Raw genomic sequence first — 22,248 nt, forward strand, 5'->3', positions numbered from 1 at the left:
ATAGTGATCGAATGGGTGTGAATGAATCTAGAAATACTTCTTTTTCCTCCAAAGTGAAACTGTCCCCTGAAGACGGGGATTGGAAAGTGTCTCTCTGTTGCCATGCTTGCCCTCTCTTCAGATCAGCTCACTTGGTGGAGGAGGGTATCTAGATTTAGCTGTGTTTATCTTTTTGTTGTTGAAGCACTTGCCAGGGTCTAATAGGACTGTTTTTCTTCTCCTTTTGGCTTTATAGTTTTAGTTATTAAAGTAGAAAATGCAGGCTAATTATTTTTCTTTTTTAAATATTTTTTATTAGGTATTTTCTTCATTTACATTTCAAATGCTATCCCAAAAGTTCCCCATCCCCCCCCCACTCCCCTACCCACCCAATTGCAGATTTGACCTATAGATATCTGTTACTGGCTCTCTGAGTCGGGTAGTGAATTTGGTCCTGGGAAGTCACTGAGGACTAGTGACTGTCTCTTGGAGGCTTGCCCCTGGGGACACAGTCACAGATACCCATTACAGGGGACCAGGAAGTGAGCAGAAGAGGATCTCCCCTAGAGAAGGTGACACTTAGGACTGGAAAGCTAAGTGGTTGTTTGGAACAAGAATTATTCAGCTGTGCACACTGAGCAGGAGTAAGCCTGTGGACGGCTGGGGTGTCTATAGAGTAGTGCGTGCATCCACATGGATAAGGGTAGGCCCTGGAAACTGGATGAGAAGTCGAAGGTCTCACACTCCATGCCGACTTTTGCTTTGTCCTTATTTTGGGGAAACTGCCAAAGTGTTTATTAACTATGGGACAGTAAGTGATTCTACTTCTGCTTAGGTGCTGCAAACATTGCTGTGTTAAGAATCAACCAGGCAACACAATCATGAGAGTGTGGCTAGAAGCCCACAGAGGTTAGGGCAGGCAGCCCATGGGGCTGAGGAGAACTCGTTATAAGTATTCCTCTAACCCATCCCTGTGGGTTCTGCTCTATACCGTGTGTCAGTTGTGGCTAGAGATCTGGTTATTTCTAAGCTATCAACCCTAAAACACTGGTGGACATAGGATCTAGTTCTGCTCACTGTCAGTTTTTACCACTGTCTGACTTGAGGCCACAATATGCATCTGACAAGCATTATATGCTTAAAAAAAAACAAAATTTCCACTGTAGACTTGAACATTTATCCTTAGATCATCAAACACATCATACAACTACATCATACTTGTAAATTGCTTTGTACCTGTATGGCTGTCTATGTGGCCATCTCCCTGTGGTGTTGCAGTGAGAGGCTCAGGTAGGAGCCATTACAAGGAGCCCATTGAGTTATGTAGCATGAGGGTAGGGTTGTCAAGGGTGCCTTCGGCAATGAAGGGTTTAATTTTCAAAGAATTATGAAAATTTCTCCCAGGGACTAATGACATCAGAAATAAACTTTTTTGTGTGTGTTTGTATGCTTTCCTACCCTTAGGTGACTAGTGTGCTTTGATATTATGAATGAGAAGTTGTGTATTGTAATCCTTCCTGCTTGCATGAGCTACTGCTAGGAATTTGAGAGTCGAGTTTATCATTAGCAGGTGACATTGAAAAACCCAAGTTTTCAATGTGTCGAACTAAATCTTTTACTTCTTTTTATTATTAAAAAGTTTGTCGGTCTTTTTTTTTTTGAGATTAAATTTATTTTGTGAGTGGATTTATTTTGTTACACTTCAGAGACCTTTTTTGGTAATATATAATTTTAATAATGTTAGCTTTAAGACTGTTAGAAATAGACCCCATGAATTGTGTATACACTTCGATTAGGTATGTGTACAGCACTGGAACTGCTAAGATGCAGAGTGTGTGGGCTGCAGTAGCCTTTAGCGATTTCCAAAGAGCTTGTTGAGATGTCCCCTGTGTCTTGCAGATGCTAGAATATTCCATTTGTTCCACGTCCAGCCAGAATTTGAAGATGCAGTCTTTAATTCTTTAAAAATATCTTTGGCCATTCTGCTTGTTTGCTGTTTTTCTCAGTGGCTTTTTTAGGATGACTAATGGGCTCAAGCACCACTTTTGCTGTTGCTGTTGCTGTTGCTGTTGCTGTTGTTGATGATGGTTTGTATTGGCAGTTGAATAGTTTCTGCCAAGTAACTGTTGGAGCCATTTGCCCCTGATGTTCACGTCGCTCTGTGTCCCTCTGTCAGCAGCACGCTGTCTCATTGCTGTGTCTTTACACAAGGCCTTGAAACCTTGCTCTCCAAGAGTTAAGTTGCCACGGAGACTTCAGAAGCTGCTTATTCAGTTCTCCAAATACAAAAGAATCTTTGCTTGGCTTTTGATCAGAGCTTGGTTATTGTAGATCACTTGGTGAGCACGTTGTTGGAAATTCTGTTCTGCTAACATGATGTGCTCTTTGATGTATTTAAGCCCAATTTATTTCAGCTTGGTATTGTATTACATAGCTTTTGTTGATATTTAGTTTCCTTAAATTGTATTTTTTTAAATGTTTATTTTCTATTTCTTTATTCCTGTGTTGTAGCAATTAACTTTGTGAAATTGTACTTTTTAGTTTAATTTTAAAATGTACCATGAACTTTTAATTCTTAATTTTCTGTAGATTCCTCAGTTATTTCTTTTCCTTTTCTACCATCACTGCACATACCGTGGGCACTGGTTCTCTGTTATTCATCAGTGGGATTTAGCACTAGACACCTCTAACCCTGTTTTATTCTGCAGTGAGCTGAATTCAAAGCTGCAAGATACTTTGGAGCAAATTGAGGTAAAGAGTCTTACTATAAATTGGGTAGCATTTTCCTTTTGGAGATTTCTAGCTAGTGCAGGCACAGCATTATTCTCTGAGTTTGTTTTATTTCCCTTGTCCCTAGATCACTGCACTCAAGTCTCTTGTGTTTCATTTGAAATTTCCATGAAATTAAATCAGATTTAATCTACTTGTAAACTAAATAATGCTTCTAGAATTGGGGGGACCTTAAAGCAAAGTTTGAAGATAACACTTTTTCTAGAAATGTAAGACTGCAAAGGGGAAACAGATGTGTTGTCATGTTGCAATACAATATAATTACTTTCCACATATTTTATTTTATAAATTACTTCTCTTTTTAGCCCTTTGAGTTGATTTCCTGGGGTTTATTAACTGGTAAAAACTCTCATAAATTCCAAAAACAGATTGAAAGGGTATAGGTGGGAGGAGACAGGTTCATCACGGAGCCTTTTAATCCTCCTATTTCATCAGAAGCCCCGCCTTCAGTCTTTGCAATGCAGCGAGAGATTGGAGTTCCTGGATTCCCTCTCCACCTCTTGCTTTCCTGATCAGGATACTGTAGTTGTAAAAGTTAGACTGTCAAATAACCATTTGTGAAAGAAGTCTGGTCATAAGTACAATGATTTGCTAATTATAAGAATGTCTGCTAACCAAAAGCAACTGACTTGAATTCCTTAAGTAAGCATTGCTCTGAATATTTTTAGTGAGGGCTTTGTTGAAAATTCAATATTTATTCATTCTTAATACAAACAAAAATATTATTCTGTGCATGTAGAAAATCATTATTTAAAGATGAAATCGTTGAAATAGAAACCCAATAAGGAGTGCATTTAAGATGGAAAAGCTTAATTGGGGTATGTATTTTCAAAGTCAGTTTTTGGTTAAGAATTACTTTGTCTTGGTTGCAAAAGGATTGTTATATTATTTTTTTAAATAATTGTATATATTCAGCTTATATAACTTTGTAATCTAGCAGATATTTTAGGAAATAGTTAAGAAATATTATAAAATAAGGCCTCTTGAAATTTATGCTTATTTTGTTTCTTCTGAAATACTAGATATGGGTTTCAAGGTAAATACATTGCTCATAATGCTAATTTTTTATACAAAACTTAATTATAATGGCTAATTGTAATTATACTTGGTTTCTACTAGTCCAGTAAAATGGTAAATAGTTATTAGTTATAAATGGAGGGAAGGTAGTTAATATTTTTTTTATATTTCTTTGAAAAAAAGTTTCCTCATCAGCTCTTCTGTTGATTGTATAGGAACAGTTGGATGTAGCTCTTTCCAAAATCTGCAAGAATTTTGACATTAACCATTATACCAAGGTTCAGCAAGCTTACCGGCTTCTTGGAAAAACACAGGTTAGTTCTAAGCAGATGTCGCTCATAAACCTTTATGGTTGGGTCTCATTATTACCAATATATCCTTACAAAATTTCACTAACAAAAGTGCATTGTAATGCTGAATGAATAATGCTAACATCTTAACGGTCTCAGAGTGTTAAATAATGTAACAGAAACATCCTAAAACTTTGTTTTAAAATATGTTTGCCAGTTCTGGTATTTTCACTACTTTATGTAGAATTAAGAAAAGTATATTTTACTTAAGAGGCTGAGGCAGGAAGATTGCAAGGCCAAGACCATAGCAAAAACCTGATTTCAAACAAATAATCAAACAAGTATGCGAGCAAGACAACCACAAAGGAAGGAATGAAAAGTACAAGCTAATTAAAATTCAATGGGAGATTGCATATAGTATTTTGTACCTTAAGTTTTGGTCCTGTGAGGTGGATCTTAATAAGGGGTTTTGTTTGTTTCTAGATAGGCTAGCCTGACTTCCTCAAATAATATATAAACTATTTCTTTTTTTTTTCTTTTTCCAATTTTTTATTAGGTATTTTCTTCATTTACATTTCAAATGCTATCCCAAAAGTACCCTATACCCTCCTCCCTCCCCCTGCTCCCCTTCCCACCCACTCCCACTTCTTGGCCCTGGTATTCCCCTGTACTGGGACATATAAAGTTTAAAAATCTTTATGATAAGAACTTCAAGACTCTGAAGAAAGAAATCAAAGAAGATCTCACAAGATCTCCCGTGCTCATGGATTAGCAGGATCAATATAGAAAAATGGCTATCTTGCCAAAAGCAATCTACAGATTCAATGCAATCCCCATCAAAATTCCAACTCAATTCTTCAACAAATTAGAAAGGGCATTTTGCAAATTCATCTGGAATAACAAAAAACCTAGGATAGCAAAAACTCTTCTCAATGATAAAAGAACCTCTGGTGGAATCACCAGGCCTGACCTCAAGCTGTACTACAGAGCAGTCGTGATAAATTGTTTCTTAATGAGTACACTTATCTGTCAAATAGATCCCTTGCATCTAGCAGATTTCCCTAGTACTGTAGCTTGCCATCTAATGTGTGTCTTTGCACACTCGTTGTCCACAGTCTTCCGTGAAAAACATGGAACTGTTGGGGTTCAGGAATCACTGCACAAACCACTGATCTCAGTTAAGCCAGAGTAGTTTATTGAACACACCTCCCCCAAGACCAATCGATATGGACCTTAAAAAAGGACTTGGGAGCCTAATGTTGGTACCAATCTGTTCTTAGGGCAGGCTTTATATAGGGAAAACCAAGTTCAGAAGGTGAGAAAGCAAGGCTGGAGGCAGTACTACATGTTTGGCTAACTAGACAAAGTACTAACAGCTGGCTGTTAAGTGATTGGTCCTATGTGAGGGTGTGAGGGGTGGTGAACAGGGGAGTTTCAGAGCATTGAGATAACAGGGCAGAAGTAATACAACCATAGGTTTACTATCTTTAAGGAAAAATTTTCAGTGTCAGCTATGGATAATTACACTTCTGGGAAGTAGTGTCTGAGAACCTAAACTTAATTTCACCTTTTGAGCAAAATGGAGACTGAATCCAAAGCAGGCCTCAACAGAAAGAAGGGGAATGGTGTGAAACTTAATCGTATCTCCTATATCTAGAATAATTCATTTAATTATTCAACCTTTACACGTGATAGGCACAAGCTTTTATCTTTTTCTTTTTTGTAAAATGGTGCCTTTTGGAAAGAAATTCAAGACTGTACCAAATGTTTTGAATTCTATTTAGTATTTAAAAGCTGATTTTTTGGTCTTTTCTTAATTTTTATATTTTAACTTGTATCTTGGGAAGACTACAAGACAAATAAATGTACGTGGTACCTATTTACAGTATTACTCCAGGTCTCAGAGTATAAATTGTCATCTATATCCTGTTCTGGTGAGGGAAACCAACCAGTGTAGTCAATGTTCTATTGCTGGGAAGAGACACCATGACCAGGGCAACTCTTAGAAAAGAAGGGCAACGTTTAGTTGAGAGCTTGCTTACAGTGTCAGAAAGTTACTCTTATTATCATGATGGGGAGCATGAGACAACTCAGGCAGTCATGGTGCTGGAGAAATGGCTGTGAGCTTTACATCCGATCCATCGACAGCAAGCAGACAGAGATGTGGATCTACATGCTGTCCCCCGCCCACATGGATCACGGGACAGTTTGGTCCACAAGGGTAGTGGGAACAGAAACTGGGAGAGGGGTTTCAGAAACCCTGTGAGTACGTCCGTGAATAAGCACATCCTGACCAGCTATCAGGGGCAGATCACCTTTATTTAGGTGATTCAAGGCTTATAAACTTTTGGGGATTGAGGGTAAGCACATCCAGGATGGGCAAATGTTAGGTGCATAGGATATCCGGAATACATCATTAACATAGGGAAGCATTTCAGGACTCTCAGCTGCTGGCTAAACAGATTTTATCAGGACAAAGGAAATTGATGCTGTAATCCAATTGAGACTACCTGTTGGGGCTTAGAATTCTCCAGATAAGGTCACTAATAAATTCTGGCCCATATTGCACAGTCTAGAGGCTATCTGGTCATGGTGGACTTCACCCTTAATTAGAGTTTTCCCCCAAGAGATAGGGAGCCTATGCCTGAGTTGGCCTTTTGAAACCTCAAAGCCTACCCACAGTGACACACTTCCTCCAACAAGACCACACCTACCCAGCAAGAACACACCTCCTAATCAGTCTAATCCTTTCAGATCGTTCCACTCCCTGGTGAGCAAGCATTCTAATGTGTAAAGTTATGGGAGCCATTCTTACTCATACCACCACAGATGCACATGGTAAAGTTGTAAGTGAAGATGCTGTCAAGTGGTATAGGAAGTGCTGCAAAGAGCTATACCCAGAGAAACCAAAAAAGAGTGGTGGAAACATACTGACTTAAATAGTTGAGTCAGAAAAGGCTTCTCTGAGAAGCTAACCATTGAGAAATCTCCTGAACAGTGTAAGAGAAGGAGTGTTACAGGACAGGAGACACAGGTACAATTATGTGTGACGGGCCAGAATGCCAGTTATAAATGAGAACAGCAGCACAGTTTCAGTTACACGCAGCCTGAATGGTGTGATGCCACGGGTATATGAAAGCTGCTTTGCACACACTGTGTACTACACTCAATTCTAAGGCTATCCGTGCTGTTGCTCTAGTTGATGAGGTTTTGCTAGTCTGTTCTGTCTAGTCTTGACATGTATTTTAGACTATGAAATTATGTTGTTTATTTTTTCTTTCCTAGACTGCGATGGATCAGCTTCATATGCACTTCACTCAAGCCATTCACAACACCGTATTTCAGGTTGTGCTTGGCTATGTGGAGCTGTGTGCAGGAAACACGGATACAAAATTCCAGAAGCTTCAGTATAAAGATCTCTGTACGGTGTGTATTAGTTTCTTTTTTCTTCTTCTCTCCCTTAGGTTTTAAATCAGTAATTTCCTGCTTCTTTGCACCTATTGCCTGAAGATGCCCCTAAAATAAAAGCAAACATATTTATCATTTTTTTTCTTTTCTAATGTGGTTCTTCCTAGAAAGCAGGCGAGGAGTGGACATATTTAGGGTACACTTTAGCAGGAAGTGTGGCTGACCCCTAGCTCAGAGTGTCTACAGAACCACAGAGGAAACTGCCCATCTGTTTGCTACTCATTGAGGTTTTTTCCTTCCCTTTTCTTTTTTTGGTTGTTTTGTTTGTTTTTCAGATATCTTGAGTTTGGGATTACCTCCTTTAGTCTCCCAGGTTTCAGATGCCGCCACCTTAACTTGCTTGGTACCTGTTAACCATCCAGTGGCCTTGTATATGATGTTGTTAGTATGGCTATAATTGGTAGATGACTTTAAGTGATATAGTAGGTAATTACAAGTTTGTAATTTCAACTAAATAGGAAATGATTCCTACTAATTCAAAGGAAGCACTTTAAACAAATAACGGTCTAGTCTTTTTACAGTGGTTAACGCTGATGTTTGTGTCTGTACTTATTGTTTTTGTATGCTTTTTAAAGTCAAGGCTTTATGAGCTAGTCCTCTACATTCAAACTCTTAATTCCACAATTAAGATGATTCTATATGCTTTGATGAGTGAAAAGTTATGCACGATGTGTTTCTCATTGTGTTTCTTTTGGATTATTGTCACTTAAAAAAAAAACGGTGATGATAAGGTGATCTTTGAAATAGCTGTTTCTTGTCATTGTGAATTGCCTCTTCAAAAAATGCTTTTTCAAGTTAGCCCTAAAAGATTTCTGGTACCTCAGTACAAAGGTAGTCATATATATGTGGTAGCAGTTGAACTATATATAATTCAGTTGTGGGGAAAATTGGTTTGCTACTATTCTAGAGCTTAGTCATAGAAACCACGCATACATATAAAATATTGCCTAGTACGATGAAATAATAAAGCTTTTAGAGACGAGTATAGTATTGACCACCTGTGGCAGTTCTGGGTTAGCTTATAGCCTCAGGTGATTGCAGAACTGCTTTAATTTTTTACCAAAACTGGTGCCAAAGAAATGGACAGCCTGTGTGGTGTGCACCACAGCCTCCAGCTGCTATCGTCTTTTCTTTAAGTGCCTTCATAGTGCCACCTCTGCACAGCTGCTCCTCCCACACTTCACTGGTGGTCAGCACAGGTGGGGCTGGGGTGAGCAGTGAAGTGCTTGAGAATATATGCCCGGCCTGCTGTGCACATGCTGTGCTCTTGGTGACTAAGATTTAGGGGGCAGGGAAAAATGACTTCAATTCAGTTTGTTGATTAGTTTATGAGAATAATACCACTTAGTGCCTTTGTTCTATAAATGATGGTGGTTACCTCCTCCTCTGATGTTGACTAAGGAAGCTGATGAGAGAGAACATAAGCATATCTCTCTCATGGGAACAAGTAAGTGGCTCTCATTGGCATCACTCAGGAAAGCTGATGATTCATGGAGGAAGCCGGTCACTGGACATGAAGTTCTTAACTTTATGTGGTGGTGGTGGGAGTCATTTCTGCCTCATATTTAAAAGTAGATGGTGATGGTAAGCAGATGTAGACATGTGGTCTCAGGAAGCAGGGGACACTGGAGACCATCATGCTGACCAGTGTTCTGGAAACAATACCTTGTGTTTCATGTCTTCTGCTGTTTTTTTTTTCTTTCTTTCTTTTTTCCTTTCTTTTTTTTTCTTTCTTTTTTTTTAAATTGGGTATTTATTTCATTTACATTTCCAGTGCTATCCCAAAAGTCCCCCACACGCTCCTCCACCCACTCCCCTACCCACCCACTCCCACTTCTTGGCCCTGGCGTTCCCCTGTACTGAGGCATATAAAGTTTGCACGACCAATGGGCCTCTCTTTCCAATGAAGGCCAGCTAGGCCATCTTCTGATACATGTGCAGCTAGAGACACGAGCTCCGGAGGGGTATTGGTTAGTTCATATTGTTGTTCCACCTATAGGATTGCAGATCTCTTCAGCTCCTTGGGTACTTTCTCTAGCTCCTCCATTGGGGGCCCTGTGATCCATCCAATAGCTGACTGTGAGCATCCACTTCTGTGTTTGCTAGGCCCCGGCATAGTTTCACAAGAAACAGCTACATCTGGGTCCATTCAGCAAAATCTTGCTAGTGTATGCAACGGTGTCAGCGTTTGGAAGCTGATTATGGGATGGATCCCCGGATATGGCAGTCTCTAGATGGTCCATCCTTTCGTCTCAGCTAATTCAACAGTGTTCTTATATTTAAATAATTTAAACATTTAAATAATTATGGTCATTTCAGATACCATAACACATTGTATCATTTGTAACTTTGAAATACATATTATAATGATGTACACGTTGCCTGTTTTATAATGCTAGTATGTGACTGTTTGATTAAGGATACTTATTAGCAGTTAGAAACACCTAACACTGGTACTCAAGAGACAATTTCTGTGCCACAGTTGTTATTTATACAGTACACTTTTTGTTTATATTCCTGGTTAGCCCGAATGATCAAGTGCCTGATAATTGAGAATGGCCGTTTTCTCCACAAGCTGTTTGTGTTTTTTAGTCAGGAGTCTAGTCAGGTGCTAGTAATATTTGTCATGCTTTGTTGGTATGCAGGAGTCATGGCCAAGGAAGTGACAGGTTTGGGCTCCAAGCCCAGCCCTCTCCCATCCAGTTCTGTTCTTTTTCTGCTGTTGCTGAGGTGTTTTGGTGCTTAGGAAGTACATAAGATGTTAACATTGCATACAGCATGGCACATGCAGAAATTACTAGAGATTTACAGCTGAGAGACTGTCTCATAAGCACTTTTCCATGTTTTGACCAGGGACTGGCATGCAGCAGTTTCCCAGAGGTGTTAATGACGCTCTGTGTGTGTGCAGTCACTGTGGAATTTGGATCTCTGTAAAATACCAGAGCCTCTGTTGTCTACATGTTTATTAGTATGTGAGTAGAGTGCTAAATCTAAATATGAATCAACAAAAATGCACTAGAACCGTCTAGAGATTTCTGTTTGAACTTTCTGATTTTTTGATACACTTAGTAGTGTTTTCTTATGAGTTCAGTTATATAATAAAGGACAGTCAGCCTATACTCATCACTTTTCACTGAAGCAACTTTGAAAAGATATTCTTCGACTATATACTTCAAGCTCGCAATTTAGGGTATTTACACTATACATTGAAAATCAACCAAACTCAGTTTATACTGGCTGGTTTTGGGGGTCAACTTGACACAGGCTGGAGTTATCACAGAGAAAGGAGCTTCAGTTGGGGAAATGCCTCCATGATATTCAGCTGTAAGGCATTTTCTCAATTAGTGATCAAGGGGGGAGGGCCCCTTGTGGGTGAGACCATCTCTGGGCTTGTAGTCTTGGGTTCTATAAGAGAGCAGGCTGAGCAAGCCAGGGGAAGCAAGCCAGTAAAGAACATCCCTCCATGGCCTCTGCATCAGCTCCTGCTTCCTGACCTGCTTGAGTTCCAGTCCTGACTTCCTTGGTGATGAACAGCAGTATGGAAGTGTAAGCGGAATAAACCCTTTTCTCCCCAACTGCTTCTTGGTCATGATGTTTGTTCAGAAATAGAAACACTGACTAAGACAATAGTAGAGATGGAAGGTTGTAGGCTTTCTCTGAGCTGATTGTGGTGAGATGGGAAGTCGGATCCATGGAGGTTAAGCATCAATCAAGATTAGATTAGGGAGCCTTCATGTGTTCACATTGTGTTCACGTTTCTTCACTGTGAGAGTCAGGTTTGCAGATCCAGATCTTGCAGTGGGGTGCTTGTTGCTCTCTGTGCTCATCCAAGTTAGGAGAATTGAATACCTTTTCTATAGATTTGAGGTTTTTTTTCCCCCTGAACATTATTTTATTTAAACTCTTTCTTTTCTGTACTAAATATTGTTTCTCAGAGACTGCATTCTCTTTCCCTCACTTGCACCTGCACTGAAGTCCCTGGGCGATGAATACAGCTGTAAACATGGAGCGGTGTGCTGGAAGTTACACTTTTGCTTCCTCTCCTTAAAGACATGTCAAGAAGTGGTGTTAGGCTGTTAGTGTTTCCTGAATTGATTCATTCAGAGAATTGCAGTTTCCCACATGTGAACATAGAAGTGGAACTACGATGTCAGGGTGTGACCCGAGCTTCCTTGCTAGGTGTTTGGTAATTGATGACTGACTTTAAGAAGTGATGACTTAGGTCTGGGTACCTCTGTTGTTTTATGAAAGGTGAAATGGCTCCAACATGGTTTCTTGTGTACTGCAACCCTCAGCTAGGGACAGACGTCCATGCATCCCTCCCCTTTCCTGGCCATACAGAATTATTGACTGGTTTGATCATGAGTTGGGTAGTGAAGCAGGGCTCACTATGAAGCTCGAGCTGGACTTGAACTTGTAACACACCTGCCTCAGTCTCTTTTGTGTTCGGTTATAGGTAATGCCACCATGCCTGGTTTGCTAATGATTTTAATGGCTAGGAAGAATTGTTTTTTGAGTGCAGATGCTAACTGCTAGAATGGTATAGTGGAAATGGCTGAGTTTTAATGCAAAATGACTCTTATTGCCAGCATATGTTGCAAGTACAGAGATTAATATGCCATAATTTATATACATTGAAAACACCTTTAAAAACTATTACATTTATTTAGTAAAATGGTCTCTAAATTTTATATTTTAAATATATAACTTAGATGGGAATTATCTTGCTCTCTGGTGTTAAATTTATTATTCTCATATGCTTGTACACATTGATGTATTGGATTATAATAAAATTTGAGTTCTTTTGGAAGACTTTTAGACAAAATCTTGATTCAGCTAGAGCTTTGAATCATTCATGCTTAAATCACTGACAAGCAGGTTTGCTGTAACTTCAGTTGTTTAGGAAAAAAAAAGACAACATTAATGTATCTTGCTTGATACAGCTGTAAAATACAGTGAGCTCCTAAGTGATAGCACAGGGGAGGAGGCCCAAGAGAGAGCATAAGCAAGGAGCCTCTTTTCCTCACATTGTGTAGAGTGAAAGGTAGTACAATTAAGGTTTAATTTTATGGGTTATAAACTATGACCTGTTATAAAAATTGACTGTAACAGTTATTTTTATACTAATGTTTCCCTGAAAAAATATTTCTAATACTATATTCCTCTTATATTCTAGGCAAAATGTTGGGATATACTTAGATGAAATGTATTTGCTTAATATAAATGTATATTAAGTACTATTGAATTTGTGAAGTCTTTTGTTGTTTTTGTTGTTTTGTTTTTTTGTTTTTAAATTGGCCTCAGAGGAGCTCTTGTATTGAGTAAAGGCTCCCTGAGGTATAGGACTTTTTTGAGTTTTGTTTCACTTGGCCATATATTTTTAATCTTTACTGATTTTGTTCTTTTTTTTGAATATATATTTGGTTAGAAATGAGTCAGGTATAATGATGTGCTAAAATAAACTGAAGAAGAAAAATTGAAACTGGCTCATTGTAAGCTAACAATTATAACAATAAGCATGTGAAATTATTTTATATAACTGCATGCTATTTTTTGATGTATATGAGTGACAGTTTCTTCTACATATTCCTGTGTTTGGGGTTTGTATAGACTCCAGTTGTTTTTAGCTGCACATTTGGTTATGGCGCATCACCAGGATGCATTTCTAGAAGTGAGATTGCATAGTTGGTGCTGTTCTGTTAGGTGATTCCTATCTCTCTCTGAGATTAAGGTTGCTTTCAGCAGTGGTGTGGGAAGCTTGTGTGGCTGTGTCTTTCTCCGTCTAGAGTACGTTACTGTCCCACACCATCCTGGTGTATGCTTGTGAAGCATATTCTCTCATGTTTGCATGCTGCCCCTAACCAGACTCTTGTTGCGATTCTTCTCTTTTCTGAAAGAGACTTCTTACTGTACTGCCCAGGCTGGCCTTGAATGCGTATGTCCATTCCCCTGCCTCAGCTTTCCAAAGAGTTAGGACTTGAGGCATACACTCTCGTATCCAGCTTCTCACTCCTTAGAATCCCATCTAGACCTGGGATATTAGTTCTTTATGTATGTGTGTGAATTTCTTCAACTATATTGCTTGCATTTTGACTTGTTTATGGTCATATAAGTTCTGCTTTTTAATGTAAAAATTTATCAACTTTAAGTTTTGTTACCTCTGAATGTTGAGTTTATAGAAGAGAACTTTGTATCAACATTAAAAAGGAAATGCTCATATTTTCTCTTACTGCTGTATAGTTATAGTTTTTATTTAGATTTCTTACTCTTCGTTTCATGGTGAATAAAGTGAGTCTAGTTTTGACTTTTCTATTGACTGTCTAGTTGCTGAACACTGAAAACAGTTGTCTAATGATGTGAGGAGCCACCTCCACCATTTGCTGGGTTTTCATGAGAGACTGGGTATTTTTAATGGGTATCATAATAAGATCTTGAATTAACTTAAGTAGAATATGTCGATAACACTGAAATATTCTCATCAAGAGTACCTTGACTTTCCACTAGTTCAAGTCTTTTACGTTTTTCACATTGTCTCATGATTTTCCTTATGGAGTTTTTTAACTTATATTACAAAGATTATTTCTAAAACTTTTTATCTCTTAATTGTAAATGCTTTAAATGATTGTTATTGATATGAGTCTTATTTTTTTATAACCCATATCATTGCTGGGTTATTACTGAGGTAGTTTTAGAGATCTGTAGGAATTTTCAGTTATTATGTCAGTTAGTAGATTAAAGTAGGTTTTTGTTTGTGTGGCCCCTAGTTGTTTAGTCTAATTGTTTTGACCACTATCTCCCAAAACTGTTTAATAGTGGATATCGTTCTTAATAGAGTCATGAGCTGTTTAGTCAGGAATGGCTCTTGGATGAATGACCATCGTTTTTTCTGTTTTGGTGTCGGTGAGGCAGTCATTTGGTTTTGCCTTCTTAGACCTATTAATAGGGAAAACATTATTACGTTGCTGTGTAATATTAAACTAGTAAAGTATTTTGTTGCAAGCCTTGCATGGGCTCTGGTTCCAGAGGTTAGCTAGCTCTTCTGCTTTGTGGTTCAGCTTGAGAAATTTGACGTGCTTACACAGAAGTGTGCTGAGACATCCTGGTTAGTTTGGTAAATAAAAGAGTTTGGGGAGAGTGAAATCATTCTGGGAAGAAAAGGTCTTTTTTTTATGAGAGTGAGGGCCACTGACATGTGACATGTGAGCCTCCCAGGCAGCACTCTGGGAAGGTCTGCAGGCATGCTGCATCCAAGCAGCCCTGCTAGACCGTTGGTATGTAAGCTTCATGAGCAGTGCCTGCAGGCTGTGGGCCTGTGAGGATGCGCAGCAGCAGCCTAATGCATCTGTCCATTCTCCTGAGCTCTGCTCTGCCCGTACTTCCCCTTGGAGGAGCACTCACTCCAGTGCCTGAGACCATCTATGCTTATCAGCAGAGTCCTTGCTGGTGGATTGGTCACAAATGTAAAGGATCTAGAAAATCTTAACGATGTGGCAAATGCTGCCTTAGGACAGACGGGAAGCTTAAAAGGTAGAATAGGAGCAAAAGCATAGAAGGCCTCTTCTTAGAGCTGTAAGGGAGAAGGGTGCAGAGCCCTCGTGCAGGTCCCTCCCTTGTAATATCTTGCTTTAAAATGTTTTACTTTACTGAAATGTCTGTGAGTTCTGGAGTATCTGGACAATTTGGACAATCTCTCAAAGTGCTAACTTATTTTACACAGATTGAGTTGTAAATCCAGCCACCAGTTTGCTAGTTGTGACTCTGGTCCAAGGATAAATATAAAGCCATGTCTGCATAGTTAGACATGTGGTTGAAAAAGTATATGTATTTGGGTGTTTAGTGGTCTAGTTGGTGCCATGAACTTGGGAGTGCAGGACCCGAAAAATGAGGCTGACTCAAGTCTCATGCATAGGCAAGTTTATTTCAAGAGGTAGACAGTTTATGCTCTGAGGGCTCAGAGGGTCACATCTGGGAGGTATTCAAGCCCAAGGACTAGCCTCACGGAGCAAACTCACAGTTTGCATATGAATAACAGTAGCTGAATAAACTCCACCTCCAGGCACACAGAAAACATAAAGTGTTATGGAGGGACAGTGATTAGGAGACTCTTGTCTTGTTTACTTGGAGTTTTTTCACAAGGTCTCAGAGTTCCTCTTACACAATTCCATTCTTGGACTGTGTCCCAACATTTGGGAAAGTTAAAAGTACTGTTTAGAATAGTTACCTGTTCAATAATTTCTTGGATCCTTTGGTTCCCTTGAACCAAAAGCTGTTTCATACTATATGGAGTGTTATTACTAATGAGTAATAAAATGATGTGTTGAAATGGAAATTACTTGAAAGTTTCTTTGTTACTGATATTATTCTTAGGCTATTCCATTGGAAGCAATGTCTTAGCTTGTAGTGTTCACTTGTATTTGATTAACAGTAGGACATTTTATTTGGAGTGGCTCTAGTTAAGAAAATGTAATTCTTGGGAACTAACTCCTTTTCTTTAGCATGTGACACCAGACAGCTATATTCCATGCCTGGCAGACCTGTGCAAAGCACTGTGGGAAGTCATGCTCAGCTACTACAGAACCATGGAGTGGCACGAGAAACATGACAATGAGGAAACAGCTGCAGCTGCTGGTAGGACATGGTTTAATTTCTCATTTCAAACTGCGGTGTAGCATGGGCCATGTGATTGGCATGTGCCGAGTTTCTGGAGTAAGGGAAAGGAGGGATAAGACCCACCTTTAGGACAAGAGCAAAAGAAGTCCTTCAGACCTTTAAGTCTGGGGATTCCGGGGTACAGAGGACTGTCAAGTGGCATCTGAGTCCGTTTCTGTACATGTTGATGGCCCTGGTGCTGTATTGTTTTGAAAAAAGCTTAAAAAGTTTTCCTTTGGTGTCATCAGTTGTAAACTTGGTAAGAGATTGGTCATTTTAAGATTTACAGTGAAAGAAATACTAGTACTCACTATATTACTCTAATTTGCAAGTTGTGAATATTAAGTTAGGTTCTAAGAATTAATAATTATGTTGGTATTTTCCCTTTTGAAAATACAGAAAGGCAGGGTCATGAGGAATTTAAAACATTGATTTTGTAAGGAAAATACAGTTTTAAGTAGCTATGGTATACAATGCTAAGTAATAAAAACAGCAGTAACTTCAAATCCTCAAGTGGCCCTTTTTTTTTTATTATTACGTATTTTCCTCAATTACATTTCCAATGCTATCCCAAAAGTCCCCCACACCCCCCCTACCCACCCATTCCCAATTTTTGGCCCTGGCGTTCCCCTGTACTGGGGCATATAAAGTTTGCCTGTCCAATGGGCATCTCTTTCCAGTGATGGCCGACTAGGCCATCTTTTGATACATATGCAGCTAGAGACACAAGCTCCGGGGTACTGGTTAGTTCATAATGTTGCACCTACACGGTTGCAGATCTCTTTAGCTCTTTGGATACTTCCTCTAGCTCCTCCACTGGGAGCCCTGTGATCCATCCAATAGTTGACTGTGAGCATCCACTTCTGTGTTTGCTAGGCCCCGGCCTAGTCTCACAAGAGACAGCTGTATCACGGTCCTTGCAACAAAAGCTTGCTAGTGTATGCAATGGTGTCATCGTTTGGAGGCTAATTATGGGATGGATCAGAGACAAAGTTTGGAGCTGAGACAAAAGGATGGACCATCTAGAGACTGCCATATCCAAGTGGCCCTTTTCAAACAGTAGTCAAGATTACGCATCGCAGATAATTGGGGGTTTATGAGACGGCTCAGTCACTAAAGGACTTGGCACTGAAGCACGAGGACTTGAGTGTGGATCCTGTAACTGTGTAAGACACCGTGTGGGGACCTGAAGGCAGCAGTCAGCCAGCCTAGCCAAGTCAGCACATTGCAGGTTCATCGACCGAGGAAGAGACCTGTTGTTGTCACTGCTCCATTGCTGTGAAGAGACACCACAAGCAAGGAGAGTCTTATGAAACAGCACATTCAATTAGGGACTTGCTTACAGTTTCAGAGGTTTAGGTCATTGTCCTCGTGATGCTTGGAAGCATATACACGGTAGCTGAGATCTATGTCCTGATCTGTGGGCAGGGGGTGGGGCGCCCAGGTCCGACATGGAATTTGAAACCTCAAAGCCCACCCCTAATGACACACTTTCTCTAACAAGGCCATGCCTGCTCCAACAAGGCCATACATCCTAATCCTCCTCAGATAGAGCCACTCTCTGGTGATTAAGCATTCAAAACTATGACCTAGTGGGGATCATTCTTACTCAAACCACCATATGCCACTCCTGGCCCTAATAGGCCTGTAGCCATATCGTAATGCAGAAATGCATCGAGTCTACATCAAACATCACAGCCTCAACACTGTTTAAAAGTCCAAAGTTCAACATCTCTTCTAAGAATCATGGCATTCTCTTAATTGTAATCCCCTATAAAGTAAAAATCAAAAATCACATATTTCCAACATGCAGTTATACAAATAATACATTACTAATCTAAAAGGGAGAAAGAGAACAGAGTAAGGAGACACTGAACCAAAGCAAGATCCAAAACCAGAAGGGCAAACTCCAGATTTTGAATTTTCATGGCTGATATCAAAGAGGTCCTCAGATCTCCAACTCCTTTTGGTTTGTTAACTGCAGCGTACTTTTGGGCTGGTTCTACACCCAGGCTGTAGCTCTTCTTGGCACCTATTCCACAACTCTGGCACCTCCAACTTCTTGGAGTCTCTAAGGCAATCCAGGCTTCATCTTCATAGTCTCACACAATGGCCATTCCAAGCCTCTTACACATGCCTAACCTCAGGGGCTTTCTTTAGTTGTGGAGGGACCCAAACCTCCTTCTTGTATCCTTGCCTCTAAATCCAGAACCATGGGTCTGAAGCTGCCAAGTTTTGCTGTTTGATGGGACTGGAACTTGGCCACTCCTTCAGTTCAGTTGCATCAGCTGTCCGCTGTTGACCATTTCCTTCTCGCCTTAGCCTTCCCATAGTTCCTTTTTACAGGCCAGCAGCTTAGCTGGTTGGGGTCTTGCCCTTAGTTCACTATTCCCTTTGTGCCATTTACCATTTTTCCTTTAAACTTTTATCTCTTTGAATACTTGACAAGGCTCCAACAAAACATGTCCTGGCACTCCTTTTCTCCTCACACCATACATTTTGTATTTCCCTCGCCCTGTTTGCTCCTTTTTATTATAGATCTGCCTAAGAATAGTCACTACTAGTCACATGGCAGAATCAATATTAGGCTGTCATCCAGTCTCCTCTGCCAACCCTCTTAACCTAAAACTCTTCAATTTAGCCTCAAGGAGATTTCTTTAGGACAAAGACAAAAAAAAAACCAGCCACATTCTTTGCCAAAATATCATAAGAATGATCTCTAGGCTTCTTCCTAATATTCTTCCCTTCTGAAACTTTTTCAGCTGGGTCATCCTAATTTACATTATTCTCAGCACCATTGTCTTCTGTACAGATCCTAGTAAGACTCCTGAAGACCCAGGAAGGACACAGTCCCAGAGTTCACATTCCACCAACAAGCAGCATGGTTAGGCCTATCACAGCAATACCCTCCTTCCTGGTACCAACTTCTGCCTTAGTCTTTGTTATATTGCTATGAAGAGATACTGTGACCACAGCATAGCTGTCTCTTGTGAGACTATGCCTCGGGGCCTAGCAAACGCAGAAGTGGATGCTCACAGTCAGCTATTGGATGGATCACAGGGCTCCCAACGGAGGAGCTAGAGAAGGTACCCAAGGAGCTAAAGGGATCTGCAACCCTATAGGTGGAACAACATTATGAACTAACCAGTACCCCGGAGCTCTTGACTCTAGCTGCATATGTATCAAAAGATGGCCTAGTCAGCCATCACTGGAAAGAGAGACCCATTGGACAGGCAAACTTTATATGCCCCAGTACAGGGGAACGCCAGGGCCAAAAAATGGGAATGGGTGGGTAGAGAAGTGGGGGGGAGGGTATGGGGGACTTTTGGGATAGCATTGGAAATGTATGAGGAAAATACGTAATAAAAAAATATTAAAAATTTAAAAAGAGAGAGAGAAGTGTTTAATTAGGAACTTGCTTACTGTTCTGGAGGCTTAATCTCTTATCCTCGTGGTGGTTACCATGACAACAAGCAGGAGGATGCTGGAGCAGTAGTGGAGAGCTACATCCTCATCTGAGAGAGCCTAGGCCTGCCATAGTTTTGAAACTTAAAAGCCTGCCCCAGTGACACACTGCCCCCAAGAAGCCATACCTCCTAACCCTTCTAATTGTTTCAAAGAGTTCCACTCCGTGGTGACTAAACATTAAAATATATGAGCCTATGGGGAGCCATTTTTATTTAGACCACCATACCACAACTTGTGACTTTCACAAGCAGGTGCAGATACACACATGTGTACCTGTACACCCGTTCACATTCACCTACACACACAGAATTTTACTTTTAAAACAATTATTTTATTAACATTTGTTTAATACATACTATAAATCATACTGTGTCATACAATTTAATACAGTGGGGTGGGGGTGCAGCTCAGTGGTAAGTGCCTGTTGAGCACGTGGGGCCAGGGCTCAGCCAAAGCTGGAATTCCTAGGCTCATTGAGATACCAGGTTTTCTAAGACTTATTCTACTTTGTTAATATTTCACATTTTTTTCTAGTTACAAGCAGTTGTAAGATGTTTTAGCACCATTTTTGTTTTCTAACAAATAACTTAACAGATAAACCAAAGGGCAGATTTCAAGTAGAATTGGCAGATACATTAGCTATAAGAACCCTAAATATATATATGATCTCTATGTAAATGTTAGAACCAAAATATGGTAATGCAATGCTGAGTCATACCAGATTTGGGCCTTACATATTGAGGCCTTTTTTGTTACAGTTCCCTGTCCCTAATCTAAACCTTAAAGCATTTTGGTTCTCTGACTAATTTAGCAGTCCACCAGCAATATATATAACTGAATAGTTTCCTTCAGACTTGCAGAAACACAGTGTAAGAACCAGGAATGGGGAATTGTTCCCAGTCCTTTTATAAAGGTGATCAGCCTCTAAAATTCATTTTCTGTAGCTTTGTAGTGATCCTGTTTGTCTTCCTACCACTGTAAATTCTATATAGAACACTAAAGGTGTAGTTTACATGCACAACTATGCTGCTGGGTCATGGTAAGCTCTAGCCTGGAGCTAGATAGATGGATATCGGAGGTGGCCAGCCTGAGTGCAGATAAGTGGCTGTTACTCTGCAGGGCACTAAGCTACATTTGCTTTAATACAGATGCATGTTTGTATTTCCAGGTGGGAAACTTCCTTTAGGAACAAAAGTGATCTTACCTGTGGGACTAGATATTGTTAAGTTATTTATTTGGAATGATTAATATTATAATATTATTGTTGATTATAAAAATGTAATATGAATTTTAAAAATAAAAAAAATGTGCCTCCTGTGTTCTACTCTGTTTGCATGCACATTACCTGACAGTAGGTTTGTTTGGTTTTCTAGCTCCCTGACATCAGACTCTCAAATGGTCTAGATGTAGGTGGTATGCAGCTCTGGGGCCGCCGTGCCTTCAATGGGTTCATAAGCCTATTCACATGTGTTCTGCATAGTCTTGAATATATTTATTATTCTCTGTTTGAAGTTAACCCATTTATCAAAAGAGTTTAATTCCAGTGCCTGATATTACCATCACTTTCAATGTACATATATCGAGCATATTTTCTCTTTAATTTTATGTTTGGATGTTTGCTTGTATGTATGCTTATACACCACGTGCATGCTTGGTGCCCACAGACACCAGAAGAGGTTGTGGGATTCCTCAGGAGCAAAGTTACAAAACAAAAGGCTCCCAGAACCATATAGCTGCTAGAAATCTTAACCTTTGAGCATATATCTTGCCCAGAATTTTTTTTTTTAATCTTAGGTTGGCTTATAAAAATGAGAAAATACAACAAAAAAATTCGGAATAAAACGGAATTAAAAACATTTGCCATCTTTCTTTCATTTTCAGAAGGAAGCAATGTGATGAGTACTGAGGAGGCCACTTTTGACCGTGGCTATGTAAAGAAGAAGTTAGAGCACGGCCTTACCCGGATATGGCAGGTGTGGTTATTTATGCTCATTGTTACAGAAGCCGTGCTCTGAGATGCGCATGGGACAGTTGGTTTAGTTGTTTAGTTGTTTCTACACTTTGTGTTATTGTACTCTCTGAAGGCTTAATCATATGCTAGTTCATCTTTGGCTCTCATTTAACTTAATTTGTGTAATTAGTTGATAATTATATAGATTACAAAGAACAATAGACAAAAATCTCTTAGTTTGAAAATCTCCGGTGTATTCCTTGATTAAGGAATCTCATGCCTTCTTAAAGAAGATGTGCCTTTTTATTGAGATGTCCTTTTTAGTTTACTTAATTGTCTTAATTTCCTTTTTGCTTAATTTTAGAAAAGAAATAAGTAGGTGATAACGGTCAGAATGTAGGAAGAATATTATTTCCTCAATAAGTTTCGTTGAGGAATGCTGTATACCTTTTACTTGAATTTGGGCTGATGTTGGTGTACTCCATCATTTGGACTGCTATACTAAAATACCCTAGCCTGGCCTGTTTCAGAAGATCTATATTGTTTCTTACAACTCTTGAGTCTGGGAAGTTTAAGGTCAAAATTCTTAAGAGTTTGTGTAGGATAAAGTTCTGCTTTGTACTTCAACAATTGCCC

At 39.6% G+C, this 22,248-nt stretch overlaps 1 protein-coding gene across 3 annotated transcripts in view; it reads left to right on the plus strand.

Annotated features, from left to right (window-relative positions):
• Vps50 (VPS50 EARP/GARPII complex subunit) overlaps positions 1-22,248 on the plus strand; it is a 105,139-nt gene that overhangs the window by 31,078 nt on the left and 51,813 nt on the right. For all 3 annotated transcript variants that reach the window (NM_001167750.1, NM_024260.5, NM_001167751.1), the window contains exons 10-14: positions 2,688-2,730; positions 4,002-4,100; positions 7,362-7,502; positions 16,040-16,172; positions 21,543-21,634. In NM_001167750.1, coding sequence (NP_001161222.1) covers positions 2,688-2,730; positions 4,002-4,100; positions 7,362-7,502; positions 16,040-16,172; positions 21,543-21,634 — 508 coding nt within the window. The remainder of the gene's footprint in view (positions 1-2,687; positions 2,731-4,001; positions 4,101-7,361; positions 7,503-16,039; positions 16,173-21,542; positions 21,635-22,248) is intronic.

This window comes from Mus musculus, chromosome 6, assembly GCF_000001635.26.
Source record: "Mus musculus strain C57BL/6J chromosome 6, GRCm38.p6 C57BL/6J".
Classification (NCBI taxonomy): Eukaryota; Metazoa; Chordata; class Mammalia; order Rodentia; family Muridae; genus Mus; species Mus musculus.